We start from the raw sequence: 15,093 nt of genomic DNA, 5'->3' as shown, positions 1-15,093 counted from the left end.
GCTCAGGCCTCATTTTAGGGACACAACGCGTTTATCATAAACACGACCAGCGATGATGCTGAGCTGCTGCTGCTGCTGCTGCTGCTGCTGCTGCTGCTGGCTCGCGAGGCGTGTGTTTAATCCTGGCAGGCTTTGGCTGGGCGCCCGCTGAGGTATTACTGCGCTCACATGCTGGCGCCTGCACACATTACTGATGGAGACGGTGGCGCGTGTGAGGCCTCCTGACGCCGCTTCACTGACAAGACGTGGGGCGCTGACCTGTAGGTCGACGCGTTTCCATTTGGTGATCATGGGTTTAAAGGGGGCAAGGCGTTGACAGGCAACCCCGGACTCATCAAAAAACCTGGAGCTGAACTCGGAAATGCAGTGAATCCAGAAACCCGGCGCAGCCTCCTCAATCCTGTCGCGAGGGGAAGGAAGTAAATCTTGATGAGTCATGATAAAATGAGAGAGTGACGGGTTCGAAATCTGCTAACAGGGCAGAAGAGGAAGCAACGCTTTTAACAGTGAAAGCTGCCTAAGAGTCGTGATCGAAGCAAACCCACCCAGCGCCGGGACCCATCCAGGCTCCCTGGGGTCCAGCGGACAGAGCCTCACTGATGGCTCTGTCCGCTGGACCCATCAGGGCCCGGCCTCAGTTCCTCATTCCTAAGCACATACACATACATTCAGGGCCGGGGGGTGGGCTCTCTCGCTGGGGCCGTGGGTGAGACCAGTCTGCGGACTGGGGCGGGCTCCTCTCTGGGGAAGGGGGCTTCCCCTGGTGGGCTCACTGCAGACTGTGGCTCCATTCTCTGGGCTGACCCTCCCACTGGGGGGAGGAATTTCTCTACATCACCCCCACCATTAACCAGCAGGAGTACATAGACTTCATGTGCGCCCCCATCACAATATGAATCAACCTCATAGATGCTGCTTGTTCAAGAAACTAAAATGATAAATAATAAAATGAATAACCCAGTGCCCATTGTCGCCGTGGAAACAGAAGCCATCAGGCGAATGCGCGTGTCATGTGATAACAAAGCAGCGCTGCGTCGTACCTGTCTCCACATGTGACCGGACCGAGGCACAGGCAGCCCGTTGTGCGAGCGCGTCCGCGGGCAGCGAACGCCTCGCGCCACAGCTGACTCCCGGTCCAGGAATGTCCCCCGCGCTAAAATAGCCGGCGTGCCCCGTCAGCAGGCCCTCAGCTGCCGGCGGCGCACGGGGACCCGGGCGACGCGGCTCCAGGCCCGGCGGCGGCGGCGGAGGAGGAGGAGGAGGAGGAGGAGGCGGGGCATCGTGTTACCCTGGAGCCTCCTCGCCGCTCCTGCGAGGACAGGCTCTTGTGTTGCGGCAGATTCTCTTCATTAAGTCGAGGGAACAGCTGCTGTCGCAGCAGCGCGTGTGCGGGAGAGCAACTGTAAAGCACATGTTCCCCCGGCGAACTGGAACCACGGCTGTGACTCACTGCCTCCAGCTTCATTATTGCCTAAGTTCACGTTATATAGAGCAACATTTGGTTGACAGGAAGTGATCGGAGCAACGAGTCCTAAAAGCTCAGTTCTTACTGTGGGATTTTATTTAGCCCAGACACATGCTATTAGCTCTGAGGCTACCGGGCCTGGTACCGGGCCTGGTACTGGGCCAGCTCCCGCCCTCTCTCCATTCAGCTTATATGAGACTCCTGGAGACCTCCAAGCGCTGACACTTGATTAGTGGTTGGGTTTTATAGGTTAAATGAGCCTTAGTATGAGTGGGTGATTTAATATACTATATACTAAACCATACTCCATGTTATAATGGCTGCTTTGTGGAACCCTTTGCCCTTTTATCCAGTTACAGTGAGGAGGCTGGTACCAGGCTGTTCTGCCTGCTCCCTCGTCCCAACCGGTCGACGCGGCCGAACACAAAGTTCAACACTTCACAAGAGTAAATGACAGCGGAAAACTTGATGAATCGTTTGGCTTGTCGCTGGGTTTTCAGTGAACGGGGTTTAAAAATGTACAGCCACAACATTTGTCTTTGTATTTGAACTTGGTTTAATTACGCAAGTGTTATATAATTTCAGTCTAGGTAAAACAAAACGTCTGGATCTGGAGATTTGAGTCACATCTTTGTTTTAAGAAATTAACCTTCTCTTTTATTTGGAAATTCCTTTTACACAATACATTTAATCTGAGTATTTCAAAATATCATTTGCTGGTTTGTTCGGTAATATGCTTTTTTTCCCTATAAGTAGAATCTCATTTTAATATAGTTCTCTGTTGAAAACAAAAAGCTAAAAGGAAACATCCATCAATGAGTCCATGGTCTTCAAGTGTTGGAAGATGCTGTCCTGTGTCCAGCTCAGGCCACGACAAAAGGCTGATGCTGGAAAACTCGTTGCTGATGCTGAGATCAGACGAGCCTCAGTGTTTCTGACGATCCGTCCGACTGCCCACGTTTGGACCCTTGTTGTGGCAGGTGGGAGCCGCCGGGCATCGCTTAAAGTCCTGTCTCTCTATGTACGGATGCTGTGGTGTCCAGGCCCAGCTCTTCCTACTTACTGGAAACATGATGCTCTCAGAATATTGCTTAGGTTGTAAGTACGACACGGAGCCGTTCTGATCTCTGCCGGAGCCAGAGCCTCCGTTCAATCTGCAGGCCTGTGTTGTTTGGGCCCAGAGAGCGCGCGTGTGTGTGTGTAATCTACGCGTTCGGTGCTGTTTGAAACAGCTAATGCGAAACATCCACAGAGTGTCTGCAGCTTTCTAAAAGCTGGCGCTGAGGAAAGACCTGGACTGCAACAGGAACCACAAGGAAAACATCTTAAACAGGTTGACTCCTCACTCTTTACATAGAATCTATGCTGTGAATAGGAAAGCTGGTGTTGGTTTCAGAGTTTTCAAAACCAACTTGCTGGTTTTAGTAAATTCTTTCTGTCCTCTTATTTCTTTTTTTTTTTTTTTTACAATGAAGAACTCTTTTTTTTACCCAATGAGACTCGTCTCATTTACACAATTAGTCCACAACCACTCCAACCATCAACCCTACGGGATAAAACACCAATAACTCCCTGCACATGTACTTTAACTAGAACAGCACGGTTCTTCATGCACTGTCAGTCTGTGGTGCTGCACGTGAGCCGCTGACGAGCAGCTGCCTCGGCCTCAGTCGTCGTCCACGTCGTCGCCCTCGGACTCGTCCCGGCGCTCGTACATCTTGTCCCGCTGTCGCTCCTGGATCTCCTTCATCTCCTCGGCGTATCTGCAGAACGCGCCGCCGAACTTACTCCAGGCTTTGAAGGGGATGGTGATAGAGTTCCGGTAGCTGGGCTTCACCTCGCTCACGCGCAGGAACACGCCGTACTTGTTGGAGCCGACGTCGAAGAAGAAGCGCTTGGAGTCCACCATGATGGAGGTGCCCTCGGGGAGCTCCCCGTAGCCCCCGGCGGCGGCGCCCCCGGCCAGGTCCTCGTCGTCCCCGCCGTAGTCGTCTATGAGCTTCGCCAGGGCGTCTCGGAACTCGATCAAGCCCTGGGCCGGGAGGGCGATGGTCTGGCCGGACAGCATGCCGCCCGCGGGGCCCCCGACTCCGAAGCCAGGACCGCGGTTAACGGTCTGCCGGATCCGCAGGAACCTCCCCCGCTGGTTCTCCTTCAGGTCCAGGTAGTACTTTCGGTTCTCGCGGACCAGAAACTCGCTCTTGAGCGCTCGCCGTGGCCCGCCGTCCTCCCCGACGCTGGCCTGGGCGATCTGCTCCGGGCTGCTAGGCCCCAGCTGGGCATAGTGCTCGATGAAATCCCCGAGGTAGTCCCGGAACTCGGCCGCCACCGACAGGGAGAGGGTCAGGCGACTCTTGGAGCCCCCGGCCCCGACCTCGGCGATCTTGATAAATCTGCCCTTGCTGTTCTGCTTGACATCCAGGTAGAAGCGCTTGTTCTGGATGTCGAGGCGTTTGGACGCCAGCTCCTGCGTCTCCTGGTCCCTCTGGAAGTGCTGGAAGCCGCCGCCTCCTCCGCCGCTGCTGCCCCCGCGCTCACTCCCGCTGTCTCCATCCGCCATCTTCAGCTCCACCATTCGGCTTCTGTCCCTCTCTCCTGCGTAGCTCCTTTCTGCGCGTACCCAGGCTGAAAGCGCCCCCTTCACGCTCACATTCCGATTAGTCCGGGGAACGTTGTGATTGGTCTAACCTTCTGCCACTTAAACGCGTTGCGTTGGTTACAGCTTTCCTATTGGTCCGTGTATTTTGTCAATCACACCTGTAGCTACACATATTTCGTTCATCATTGGTGGAGACTGAGGTTCCGTTCGCGCTTTAACCCTGCCCACAAGTTGGCCTAAATTAAATTATTTAATAATAAAACGTAAAAATCTTGAAAGTGTTGTTTAGCTTTGTATGATGTTTTTATGTGTCAACCTACGGCCATATTAAAACTAATAATTTTAACTGGTAGTATGAATATCTTACTCTGCCATTACAGGCATTAACTCCTTAATTAATTCTTAATGAATTAGTTCTGTTTTCTATGCAGTAATTATTTCATTATTATGCTGGCACAATTAGTCTGTGTACTTACTGAAATACCTGCAATATAATATTATTATTGCAGTAAATTATTTGTAGTTTTATTGCATTATAGCCTGCAGACGCACGACCCCAGGTTGTGCAGTGCTCACATGAGTCTGCAGGTGGCAGTGTTTCCCCTTCCAGGTAAATCTCAGGGCTTTTTCCTTGATCAGTAGCTCATGCTTGAACCACAGCAGTGAACTACACCAGTGCATTTAACTCATACGCTGCATGTCAGCTTGGTTTATTTTAGGCAGAGTTTCACTTTCATGGAATTATACATTTGAAAGTAAATGTAAATTTATTTAGTTTCATCCCACAACTGGCAAAAGCTGAATCAAGTATCTCCAGATAATATGAATAAAGCAGAAAATCTTAATAATAAAAAATTATATCTTTTACCACCTGGCATTTCAAGGAAAAAAACGTTACAAGCATATCTTGACATTTTATACACATTACTCCATTACTCATAATATTGCACGCTACTTAATTGGGTTTTGTATAACGGTTCAAGTTTTTCAGCAGTGATCCTATTAGGATCAGATGACAACATACAGGCTCACTGTGTTTCACAGCAAGCATCAGCTCTTGAGGATTTCTTCACTGGCAGTGTGAGTAGTACTGGGGATAGCTTGGGTAAGATCCCATGAGTGGAGTTGTTGTGGGGGGCAGCATCACTTCTGGGGAGCTGCCGTACTGGTAGAAGGAGTCCAGGGGCACTGTGGGGACGGGCAGAGCGGCGCTGTACTGCACGCTGGGCGGGCGGAAGTAGGGAGCTGGCGTGGAGCCCTCGGCTGCTGTTGAGTGGTACCCGGGGTAGCAGCCCGGCCTGTACGCCTGCAGCTGGGGGTAGCGCATGAACTGGAAGGCCACGTTGGCCTGGCACGCGTGAGCCAAGGCGTCCTGCACCGTCCTCTTCATCTTCATCCGCCTGTTCTGAAACCAGTTTCTGATCTGACAGAGAAAGGATTTTAGGATTAGTCACCATTTATTTAAAACAGAAAATATATAAAACGGAGGACAACATATAAATGAACATTCTAATAAAATAAAACATGCATCACACAGATAACTAGGAAAAGACTGAGGTAGGTGTTACCTGTTTGTCAGAGAGGCTGAGCTGCTTGCATAGATCGGCCTTTTCCTGCGTTCCAAGGTAAGCGTTCCTCTTGAACGCCAGCTCCAGGCTACTGATCTGCTCCGCTGTGAAGGCCGTGCGAGGCCTCCTGCCCGGCGGGGGGGGCGAGGGGGACAGCAGGGGTGAGGAGGTGCAGCTAGCCAGGGCTGAGGGCGACGGGGACTGACCGCCTTCGCTCTCGTACCCAGACGTCTCCTCCTCTGTGCCACTGTTGAATTCGGCCTCTGGAATAGTTGAAATCAAAGGAAACTTTATTTATACAGCGGGTAAAAATAAGACTACGATCATAGTAACATAAACCTTATAGAGCTAGCAATATGTAGTAGCTCAAGTGCTGTTTGCGGATTTGTAAGCCATGCTATAAAGGTGTATTTTCAGCTTTTATCACAAAACCCTGAGCTTTCACATATCCAATCAACTCCAGGCCCAGCGCTTGGTCTTGGGGATCGCTCAGCAGCGTATGAGTAAATGAGGTCACTTCTAAAGCCACATTTAGACCAAGCCAGTACTAATAGCTGTGAAGTTCTCCACTGCTGTAAATGTGTGGTAGGGTCCTACCTTGGTGACTGAGGGGGGTCTGCTGCTGCAAAGAGGCCATGCTGCACACATCCGGGGCCTGGGTCTGGTTCCCCACTCCCTGGGCCGGGTCGGCTGCGGGCTCGGGCTTCTGTCTGCAGTAGAACCCGGGCAGGCTCTCGGAGCGCGTGCTGCCTGCTTGGAGGCTGCTCTGAGCCATCCACTCGATAGAGAAGCGTCCTCTCATGGCTTCGGTCACTGGAAGATCAAGTCCTGGTGTTAAAGTGACGCCGCAGGAGGAGGTTCTTCGGTCAAACTGCCTCCTCCTCGCTGCCCATCTGAATTTATAGGAGGCGTCACCACTCCACCAGCCCTGAAGATCAAAGCTCACATCCTCTCCCCCTCCACAGTTTTCACAACTGAAGTAATTAAGACGTCTCATTCAGTCTCAATGAGGCTGCTCCAGCGTGGCTCCAGTGAGTCTGGGACCCCCCCTCACCTGTCTGCATCACCTCCACACCATCAACATATCTGCACCATTGTAGTACTAACGTGGGGGACTTGTACTCATTTCAAAGGGAAACTGTGTTGACTTCATAAAACACATTTTGGTTTGGTTATGAGCAGCAGATACATAATATTTCACTATGACTGTTTGCAATGGTTTCCCGTAGGTGTGAGTGTGTGTGTGAATGGTTGTCTGTCTGTCTGTCCAGGGTGGACTCCCGCCCATAGACAGCTGGGAAAGGCTCCAGCACCCCACGACCTCGCATGGGAATAAGCAGTAAGTACTTTAGTGTGTAAAACATTTACACTCATGTATCACTACTCCTCTTTGTTTCTAGGCCTGATTAGTACTACATACAGTACAAGTATCCACATATGACAAGTGGTAGTAGCCTGAATGGATACAGATTACAAGTAAAGAAGATTAAAACATGAAATTAAGCTTTTATTTTTCTACAGTTTTTTTAATTGGATCTGTTTTGTTGTGTTTATTGTCGCTTACACATCAGCCTCCATGTGTGGCCAAATACTGTCTGAAACTACATTGTAATGTGAGGTTTGACTTAAAACCTTTGTTAAATTTCACCTGAAAGGAACCCACACAATGGGCCATGAATGGTTTAATGTAACGTCGTCGGATAATCCTGGATCATCCCCAGATTAAAGACGTCCTCTAAACTTAAACCCGTTTGAGGCCTTCAAAGATGTGTGACTTCTCCTCTTTAGTGATTAATAGACCATCAGCATTGAAATGAGGCTGACAAAAACAGCTCTTCAGTGATATTTCTGATTGCGTTTCACAGTAGCTGCTGAGTATCATCAAGTGATGACACAGAAATAGAAAGTTTTTTAGACGCTGACGTTTTACTACAGCTTCACTCATACAGTAATTTAAAAGCACAAACAAAGTTTAAACCCTGTGAATGTGTGAATAACACATCAGCAGTGTAAAACCTTAAAATACGCGTAACCACAATATATGTGTACATGAAAACACACACTGATGTTTTTACATACTAACAGTTGTAATATAATGTGCAATTAAAGTACTGGAGCGAATGTAGCTGTTGTTTAAAGTGCTTTTATTTCCTGGTTCAGTCTGTCGCTCTGTTCGTAGATACTGGGTTCATATATAACTGAAACAGCGAGGTGACAATAAACATGTGAAGCCTCCGGCGCCCAGAAACCCGCAGGACTCGCCGCTGAGTCGAGCAGCGCTGCCGTGGGTTTCTGCTTCTTCCTGGGAGGGTCTGACACCGCTCACAGCGGACGTCGGCGGCTTTTATGGCTCGCTCTCATGTTGGGAGCGTTGCTATCAAAGCGGCCGGCGCCTTTGAAGTGTCCGGGATGCGTAATGAGCCATTAGCGCCGCGGATCTGTCGCGTCCAGACACGCGGCCCGGTCCCGTCCGCCGCGGACGCTTCATTATCTTGTGAATGGAGCCACAGAGTGAGTGAGCGGATTAATCCTGCGGGGCCACAATCACTTTGTCCCGTGGAGCATTTACACACAAACAGACAGGCCTCTTCCTCAAACAAGGGAGGAGACGCTGAAACTCCGCAGTAGCGTAATTTTTTTGTATTTTTTTTTCAAAATAAAACTGTTTATTTGTGTTTTATTTTGAAACTAAATGTGATAAACTAAATGCATAAACTACATCCACTAGTGACACATTCACTAGTCATTTACAGTAGGTTTGCATAGAATTCATACAGCTTACAGTAAACATTTGCTAAGGTTTTCCTAAAATAAATGACACATCAAAGTGGTTTTAGCCAACATGACACCAGTCTACTGCAGTAAATGCAGCAGCCAGACAGACTGTGATGCCTCTGGTTCCTCCTGTCGTCTGCGTCACATCAAAGAGCTTCACGTCGCAGCCTGGGTTGGACGTGGGACGTGATAACGTTAAGGGGGGGACACTGATACTCATCCACCTCATGACGTGACATCCAGAGGTTGAACTTTTAACTGGATCTACCAGTTACTGCTGTATTGTAACGCTGCTGGTGCTTATTGTTCAATCTGTACAGAAACTAGTTTTGGAAAATAATTATTATTGTGATGAGATATTTGACTGGGCCTCCTGCCCTCAGGTCTGACAGACCGGCTTGGCCACCAGGACCAGTCCCTCTGGCCCCAGCGAAGCCCCGGGAGCCTTTGATGGGCTTTGATAGGGATCATTGAGACAAGGGAAGAGGCCTTAACGGACTGTTACAGACGGGGCGGGCAACTGCTGGAGACTGGAGAGATCAATGATTATTGGGCGTCATCTTTGCCTTGAAGTGGATGCAGGGATCCATCCAGAGACAGTCACATTTCTGAGATCAGCAGATAGTCTATTATGTAACATTCTGTAAATGATCAGTACTGACTTTACTGATTGTTTTCGGAGTTTCCTTGAATATTTTAGCTTCTCACTTATTTTAAGATTTGAAACCCCAAACCTATTTTCTGGGGCTTTTCTGGAAAACGGCATAGCTACATTAAAATGAGTATATCTTTGCAACCACAAGGTCTGTTTGAATTGCAATTAATGTCATAATCTAAGGACCACTTGTGAGATGAGGTGTATGATGCAATGTTTATGAATAACACAAAGTGAATAAATTCACTTCCGTCCGAAAAAAGGTGAACAGAGATGAATATCTCTGTTAATATTGTCCATGTAGTAAATTAAAAATGTAAAAAAACAACAGACTTTGTGGGTAAAGCACTTGTGGACCTATTCATTGTATGTTCATGACAAACAGCTTTTGACTGGCTTAGTTTGGTCTTTTAAAGGGATTGAGTATTGTCAGACTCTGTCTTATCAGGGACATGTCTGTATGCAGAGATGTGATGAGCAGGCCTCCCTCTGGGGAGATGGGGTGAGGGGGGGGGGGGGGGGGGGTGCTGTTTGTGTCTATAACAGGAGCAAACAGGCTCATTAGAGATGAAAGGCTCTGAATGGAGTCACACACAGGCCCAGCAAGACTCGGCTCAGGACTGATGAGCAGCACTCACGCACGAGCGTGAAGCACATCACACAAAGAGACAGCATGGGTTCTGGTCCAACAGGGAACCAGCCTCATGTACTGATGCCACAAAATACAGACCAGACAGACAGACAGACAGATGTTGAGCTTTGCTGCAAATGTGACAACATGCCTTTAGTTCCTTCACATTCACAAGTACCTGAAACTAGGACATATACTTGGTTGCAGTTCTATTGTGTCTTAACTTTAATCTGAAAAGAGCAAATCCACCTTCCACACACGGAGGCTTTACTGGCTGATGATAGTTTTCCTTTCTATTGAGTTTATAATGAAAAGGCTCGTCCCTTGTGTGTGTGCACGTGTCGAGCGTCAGGCGTCTCCCATTGGCCTCATTAACTTCTAAATGCTGCCGCACATCAAAGCTGTGTCGGGGCTCACGCCTCTGTCTCCTCTCTGCTCCTGGGACCCTGCTAAAAGTCTGTCCATCTTCAAATCAGTAAGTAACGGTTGCACTGAAGCAGACGTGTCCAAAAAACCCCAAAAATGAGGTGTCAGATGACCCCCAACATTTTTTGTTGCATACATAGAAACTTAATGATTCTTTTAATTGCAAATTTCATTCACTTTCTAAAAACAAAAGAATGAATGAAAAGACTTTTGATCGTGACAAATAATTAATTCTGAGATTTTCAGATCATTTCAACCTGTGTGAAGCTTCAGACCTCAGCCAAACAAGCTTAGCATTTTCAAGATTCAAAAAACTGTATTAATCCCTGAGGGAAGTTGTTTTGCCCAGTTAAGATTGTTCTCACAGATAGGAGGAACATGAAAAATACTAAAAAAAGGATTATCAAGACAGACATGTACTATGCACTATAACGCATATACATTCACATCAAATTACTTTCTAAGCAAATGTTCAAATCTCTTGACGTTTTTTATGAACATGTTGCCTTCAGGCTGTGGGAAATGGGAGAGTGATCTTTGCTACACCATAAGTGGTTACTTTAAACAAAACAGGCATCAAAGACAAAGACTCTTAAAACATCTTTAAAACTACTGTTCACTATAAAAATGTTTAAATATAAAAAATATATATAAAAAAAACAAGACAGAGGACATAGCTGCTTTGGATGCAGTGGCGGTGAAAAAGTGTAAAATATAGAAAACAGGTCTCTGTGACTGGTTGGTGCTGGTTAAACAGTCTGTTTCTGTTGTCTAGACTCCAAAACACAGGATTTCTACACCATCTACAGAGTCAGCGTCTGTTATTGAGGTTGGTGTCTGTGGTTTTCTTTCCAGCAGATGAAAGTGGTAGTAAAGAGGTCAGTGGTTCACAGGTGTGACAAAGTTGAACAACTACAGGAAAGCACACGGTGCAGGTGTGTGACGTTTCCCTGCAGAACATATTCACTTCCTTGTGTAAAATTCAGAACAATTCAGAAATAATTTAAAAGAAAGTCAGTGCAGCAGTAAAACCTCCAGCTGGACACGCTCCGGTCTCGTCATCAAGCGTTTCTCTCTGCAGGCGGAATGTACTCGAGACCAAGGTGAGCAAAGATCTCCTGCTCCGACGCGGCTCTGAGGTATCGCTTCTGGAAGAGAAGCCCGGCAGTGAGTCCACGCTGAGGCTGTGGGTCTGTCTGAGTGAGCAGCGCTTACCTGGACGTTGTCGTACAGGGCGTGGCTGCTCAGAGACATGGCCTTCTCGTATCCCGCCCACCGCCGCAGCTCCCTCTCAAATAACTGCAAACACGAACCACTGTTAATCAATGGATTCCAATCAGAGGCGCGGGCAGGAAGCTGCTGTGAAGTGACCTTTGATCCCGTCCAGCCCAGCAGAGCGAAGGCAAATTGGCTGATGGGAGAAACCACTAGGTCCACTCTCACGGCTCTCCAGGGTTTGTGTCCAGCGTGTCCTGTCTCTTTCAGCTCCCCACATTTCATCTGTGACTCTGGATGTTGGCTTTCTGTTGGTGCCTCTGCTGTTAGCGCTTCCTGCTTCTGCTCCGTGGTCAGTTTGAAGATAGAGAAGCACCTCTCAAAGCGGTCCATGCTGGAGGGAGGACGAGCGGGGCCGTCCTTGGACTCCAGGTAAGAGTTCCTCATGGTTTTCTGGTACAACAGGAAACCCTGCAGAGACAAATGAATCACAAACGAAGCCTGCGCATCGCTGACGGACTGAGGCCTGAAACTGCAAGGTCAGTTCAATCGCCTTCTTCAGGGAGACAGATCAGTGCAAATTTTAAGATAAACGTCACGTTCTACTGTCCAGGTGGTAAAAGGAAGGAAAGAATTCACCTGTGAGTCCAACCAGGACACCACCTTGGGCATCAGTCCCTCCTCTCGGCCTTCCTCTGGGTGGGTTATCAGGAAGTCCACGTCGTGACCAGTCAGCTTTCCTCTGAAAAACAAAGCCAAAACAGAGTGATGACATGAAATACACACTGGCTGTACAGGTTCCCACAGCTCAGTGCGGCTGAGAAGTTCTGTTACCTCCTGAATCCTCCCGTCAGACTGATCTGGGCCCCGGGCAGAACCGAAGCCACGGCTCTCTCCACGATGTCACCGATGGCGTCCGCCTCCGCTCTGGTGACGGGCTGGTTGATGTCGTCGTAGTACTGCAAGCCTGAGAGGCGTGGGTGTGTTTACTCACAGCCAAGGGGGATGAAAGCAAGACCAAATAGACACACACCTGCGAGCTGCGCTCGATTGAGCGCGTGACCGGAGTCCCGCAACATTGCAACAGAGCGAATCCCATCTCGGATCCATCGGTCGGCTGTTTTCGCTCCGACACCGAATATTCCCGTCAAAGCCTGAAACAACAAGCAACGCAGGAATACATTTGTTTCTTTAATGTTAATGCTTAGAGTAACAAAAATGCAAGATAGGAAAAATCTCTAGACATAAGCGATGGTTAACAGGTGAAACAAGAGAGGGTAGAGTGAGAGAGTAAAACAGAAGAGCAGAAAATGAACTATTTTTTCCTGATTCTTGGTGGAATCTAACTTTGGTCTCCTGGTGTCTGTGGACACAGCAGACTCACCTTCAGGGCATTGTACCGCTCAGACTGTCTGGTAGCCTCAGCTTCACTTGAGATTCCATTCTCTAAAATGTCCTACGGCGAGAGAACAGACTGTCATTCATTTATATGATCACCTGATCTTTGTTGAGCGTCTCTCTCTCACTCTTATAACTCTCTGACAGTGATCTCCGAGACATGGCAGCCCGTTCAGCTGCTTCATGCTCGTCACTGCTTTAGGCAGCGCCTTCAATACGGCGGCGGCTCGTCGGAAGGCCACGCCACGGCCGTCCTCGTCCTCCATCTCAGCATTTTCAGCGAGGAGCGTCAGCGCGTCCTGACACAGAAAGTACCGTTACAAAACATTAAGCCTCAGTGCTTCTGCTCTGGAGGTCGGCAGCTGTGTTGCACCACTGCTGTAAGCTTGTGTCAGTGGTAGATTTAAGACACTGGGGCCCATGTTTGCTCAGGGACTTACGGTGAAGACGCTGTTGTGGTTTTGAAGTGTGGTTTTTCTCTGGCAGGCGTAACTGGGGACTGACAACAGCATCACATCTGCCTCTTCTGTCTGCTGCTCCTGAAAGATTTCAATAGATAGATTTGTGACTGAGTTTCTGCTTAACACCCACATTTGCAACAGGTATTAGCTCATGACTAATCATACTAATTACAGCTCCAGCATAAAACACAACATAGAAAAGTGAAACTGCTGCTTCCTGTACATTCCTAATTTTAGGGCGGATACTTGGAGACAGATGAACAGCACCTGTAGCTGGTGTCGGTCCAGGATCGGGACCGGTCGCCCCGCTCGCATGCTCTCCGTGTACCAGCTGATGTCCAGAAGACAAGGCTGTGCTCGGCCTTGGCCTTGGTGCTGCGAGTCCAGCCACGTCCTCACCTCAGCACCACAGTTGTTTTCAGAGATGACGTGTGTGACACCATCGCTGCAAAGCCACAACGTTCAGCACAATTCACAACTTGAAACTTGAGAAACGAACTCAGACAAACCCTGCCAGGTTCATTGCATTATTGCAGTGAGTCTTTACAGTTAATGATCTCAGCTGTTTACTCTCACCTAAAGGTGTCCTCCACCTGAAATCCTTTCTTCCTCCCGAGCTGAGAGAGGAAAACTCTGCGACTGGCTCCCATCTTTCTTTCCAACAGGAATAAAACAACCAAAGGAAACTTGTTCGGGCCTTTGTCGCCAGGACGAGACTTCACGACCCTTCTTCGCTTTAGTGGCACCATGCTCCAGTCTGTTGTTTTCTGTCACATTAGCCGCTTGCTCTCCCGTCATTCGAGACGCTTGCTGCTTTAAATTCATATGTGATAAACTGGAGGTATTAACACTACGTGGTACAACATCTTTTAGTTTCTGGGACAGCTCACTGGAGTCAGAAGCTGCAAACCTGAGAAACCGAATGCAGCTGTATCCATGTACCGACACCGCAGGCGCGTTACCAAAATAGGTCCGACGAGAAACAGTGGGAACGATGTGTCTCTTTTTCTCTTGCTGTGTGAATGGAGGTTTGCAAACTAGTGCATTGCCGCCGCCTTTAACGTTGGACTGGATCAAAAAATGACATAAACGAACTTACTGTTTCTCCCATATCCATTCCTACTAAAACTTGATTCCAACTTAATTTTTTTGCATTCTCTGCCGTTCACATTCATTAAAATTAAAATGCTGTTAGTGAGTCGAAATTATAGAAACGTTATCATGTAAATTGTTATGCCATCACTGTCCAGTTCCTGGTGTATGTTTAGCTTGCTGTAAACCTTAGCTTTACTTTTAACACGCGCAAATTGGAGATTTGGTTGATCACATGTCTGAAGCCCCGGTGTCATGAACTGTCCTCATCACGGAACATGGGATTGCACAAACAGTTCAGGACACAAGAACCGAGAAGTGGTGCATCTTATGTTCATTTCAAACCAGCCTTCCTCAAAAAATCCTGAAAACTCTACTTTAAATATGTTGCAGGAAAATGTTCCTGATATAACATGATGCAAAGTGAAATCATTGTCATGGAGTCACTCAACAGGTATATTTAAAACCTAAATACACAGTATCTCCAAGAATGTGAAGCACAAGAAGTAAAAATCAGTCACGTAATAAAATACTCAATAAAATCTGCCTTGACACATACGTTCAACCACCTCGTGTCAAGAAGCGATAAATCACCGGGTCAATAAATGTCATGGGGCTCATGTGCTGTAAAAGGTTTGTCCACCAGAAAGCAACGAACCTGAAAACTGGAAAAGTAACTTGTAGGAATCAAAGTACAACTTCGAATTAAAAGCATGTAATGTGATGTAATGCATTTTATTTTATTTTATTTTATTGTGTTGTATTACATTAGGAGCGTTCGTGACAGTCCCCCTCGCGCCTAACGGTC

At 47.9% G+C, this 15,093-nt stretch overlaps 3 protein-coding genes across 3 annotated transcripts; all 3 read right to left on the bottom strand.

The window, feature by feature from the left end:
* Positions 1 to 2,883: 2,883 nt before the first annotated feature.
* Positions 2,884 to 4,099, bottom strand: purbb (purine-rich element binding protein Bb). The gene has a single exon (XM_029169281.3). It carries the CDS (start codon positions 4,038 to 4,040, stop codon positions 3,132 to 3,134), a length of 909 nt encoding a protein of 302 aa, XP_029025114.1. The 5' UTR covers positions 4,041 to 4,099; the 3' UTR covers positions 2,884 to 3,131.
* A 934-nt stretch (positions 4,100 to 5,033) lies between these two features.
* On the bottom strand, positions 5,034 to 6,434 carry ved (ventrally expressed dharma/bozozok antagonist). Its single transcript, XM_055513677.1, has 4 exons — positions 6,230 to 6,434; positions 6,060 to 6,151; positions 5,633 to 5,920; positions 5,034 to 5,487 (listed from the first exon to the last, which is right to left on the bottom strand). Exons 1-4 carry the CDS (start codon positions 6,432 to 6,434, stop codon positions 5,134 to 5,136), a joined length of 939 nt encoding a protein of 312 aa, XP_055369652.1. The 3' UTR covers positions 5,034 to 5,133.
* A 3,663-nt stretch (positions 6,435 to 10,097) lies between these two features.
* Positions 10,098 to 14,870, bottom strand: polm (polymerase (DNA directed), mu). Its single transcript, XM_029169220.3, has 11 exons — positions 13,770 to 14,870; positions 13,461 to 13,638; positions 13,173 to 13,271; positions 12,861 to 13,031; positions 12,719 to 12,790; positions 12,368 to 12,488; positions 12,169 to 12,301; positions 11,974 to 12,076; positions 11,491 to 11,805; positions 11,335 to 11,418; positions 10,098 to 11,267 (listed from the first exon to the last, which is right to left on the bottom strand). The coding sequence occupies exons 1-11, from the start codon at positions 13,940 to 13,942 to the stop codon at positions 11,181 to 11,183; spliced, it is 1,536 nt and encodes a 511-aa protein (XP_029025053.1). The 5' UTR covers positions 13,943 to 14,870; the 3' UTR covers positions 10,098 to 11,180.
* Between the last annotated feature and the right edge of the window lie 223 nt (positions 14,871 to 15,093).

The sequence above is a fragment of the Betta splendens genome, chromosome 12 (genome assembly GCF_900634795.4).
Source record: "Betta splendens chromosome 12, fBetSpl5.4, whole genome shotgun sequence".
Taxonomy (NCBI): Eukaryota; Metazoa; Chordata; class Actinopteri; order Anabantiformes; family Osphronemidae; genus Betta; species Betta splendens.
The sequence above is the reverse complement of the archived record's forward strand: the minus strand, read 5'-3'. Positions and strand labels throughout refer to the sequence as shown.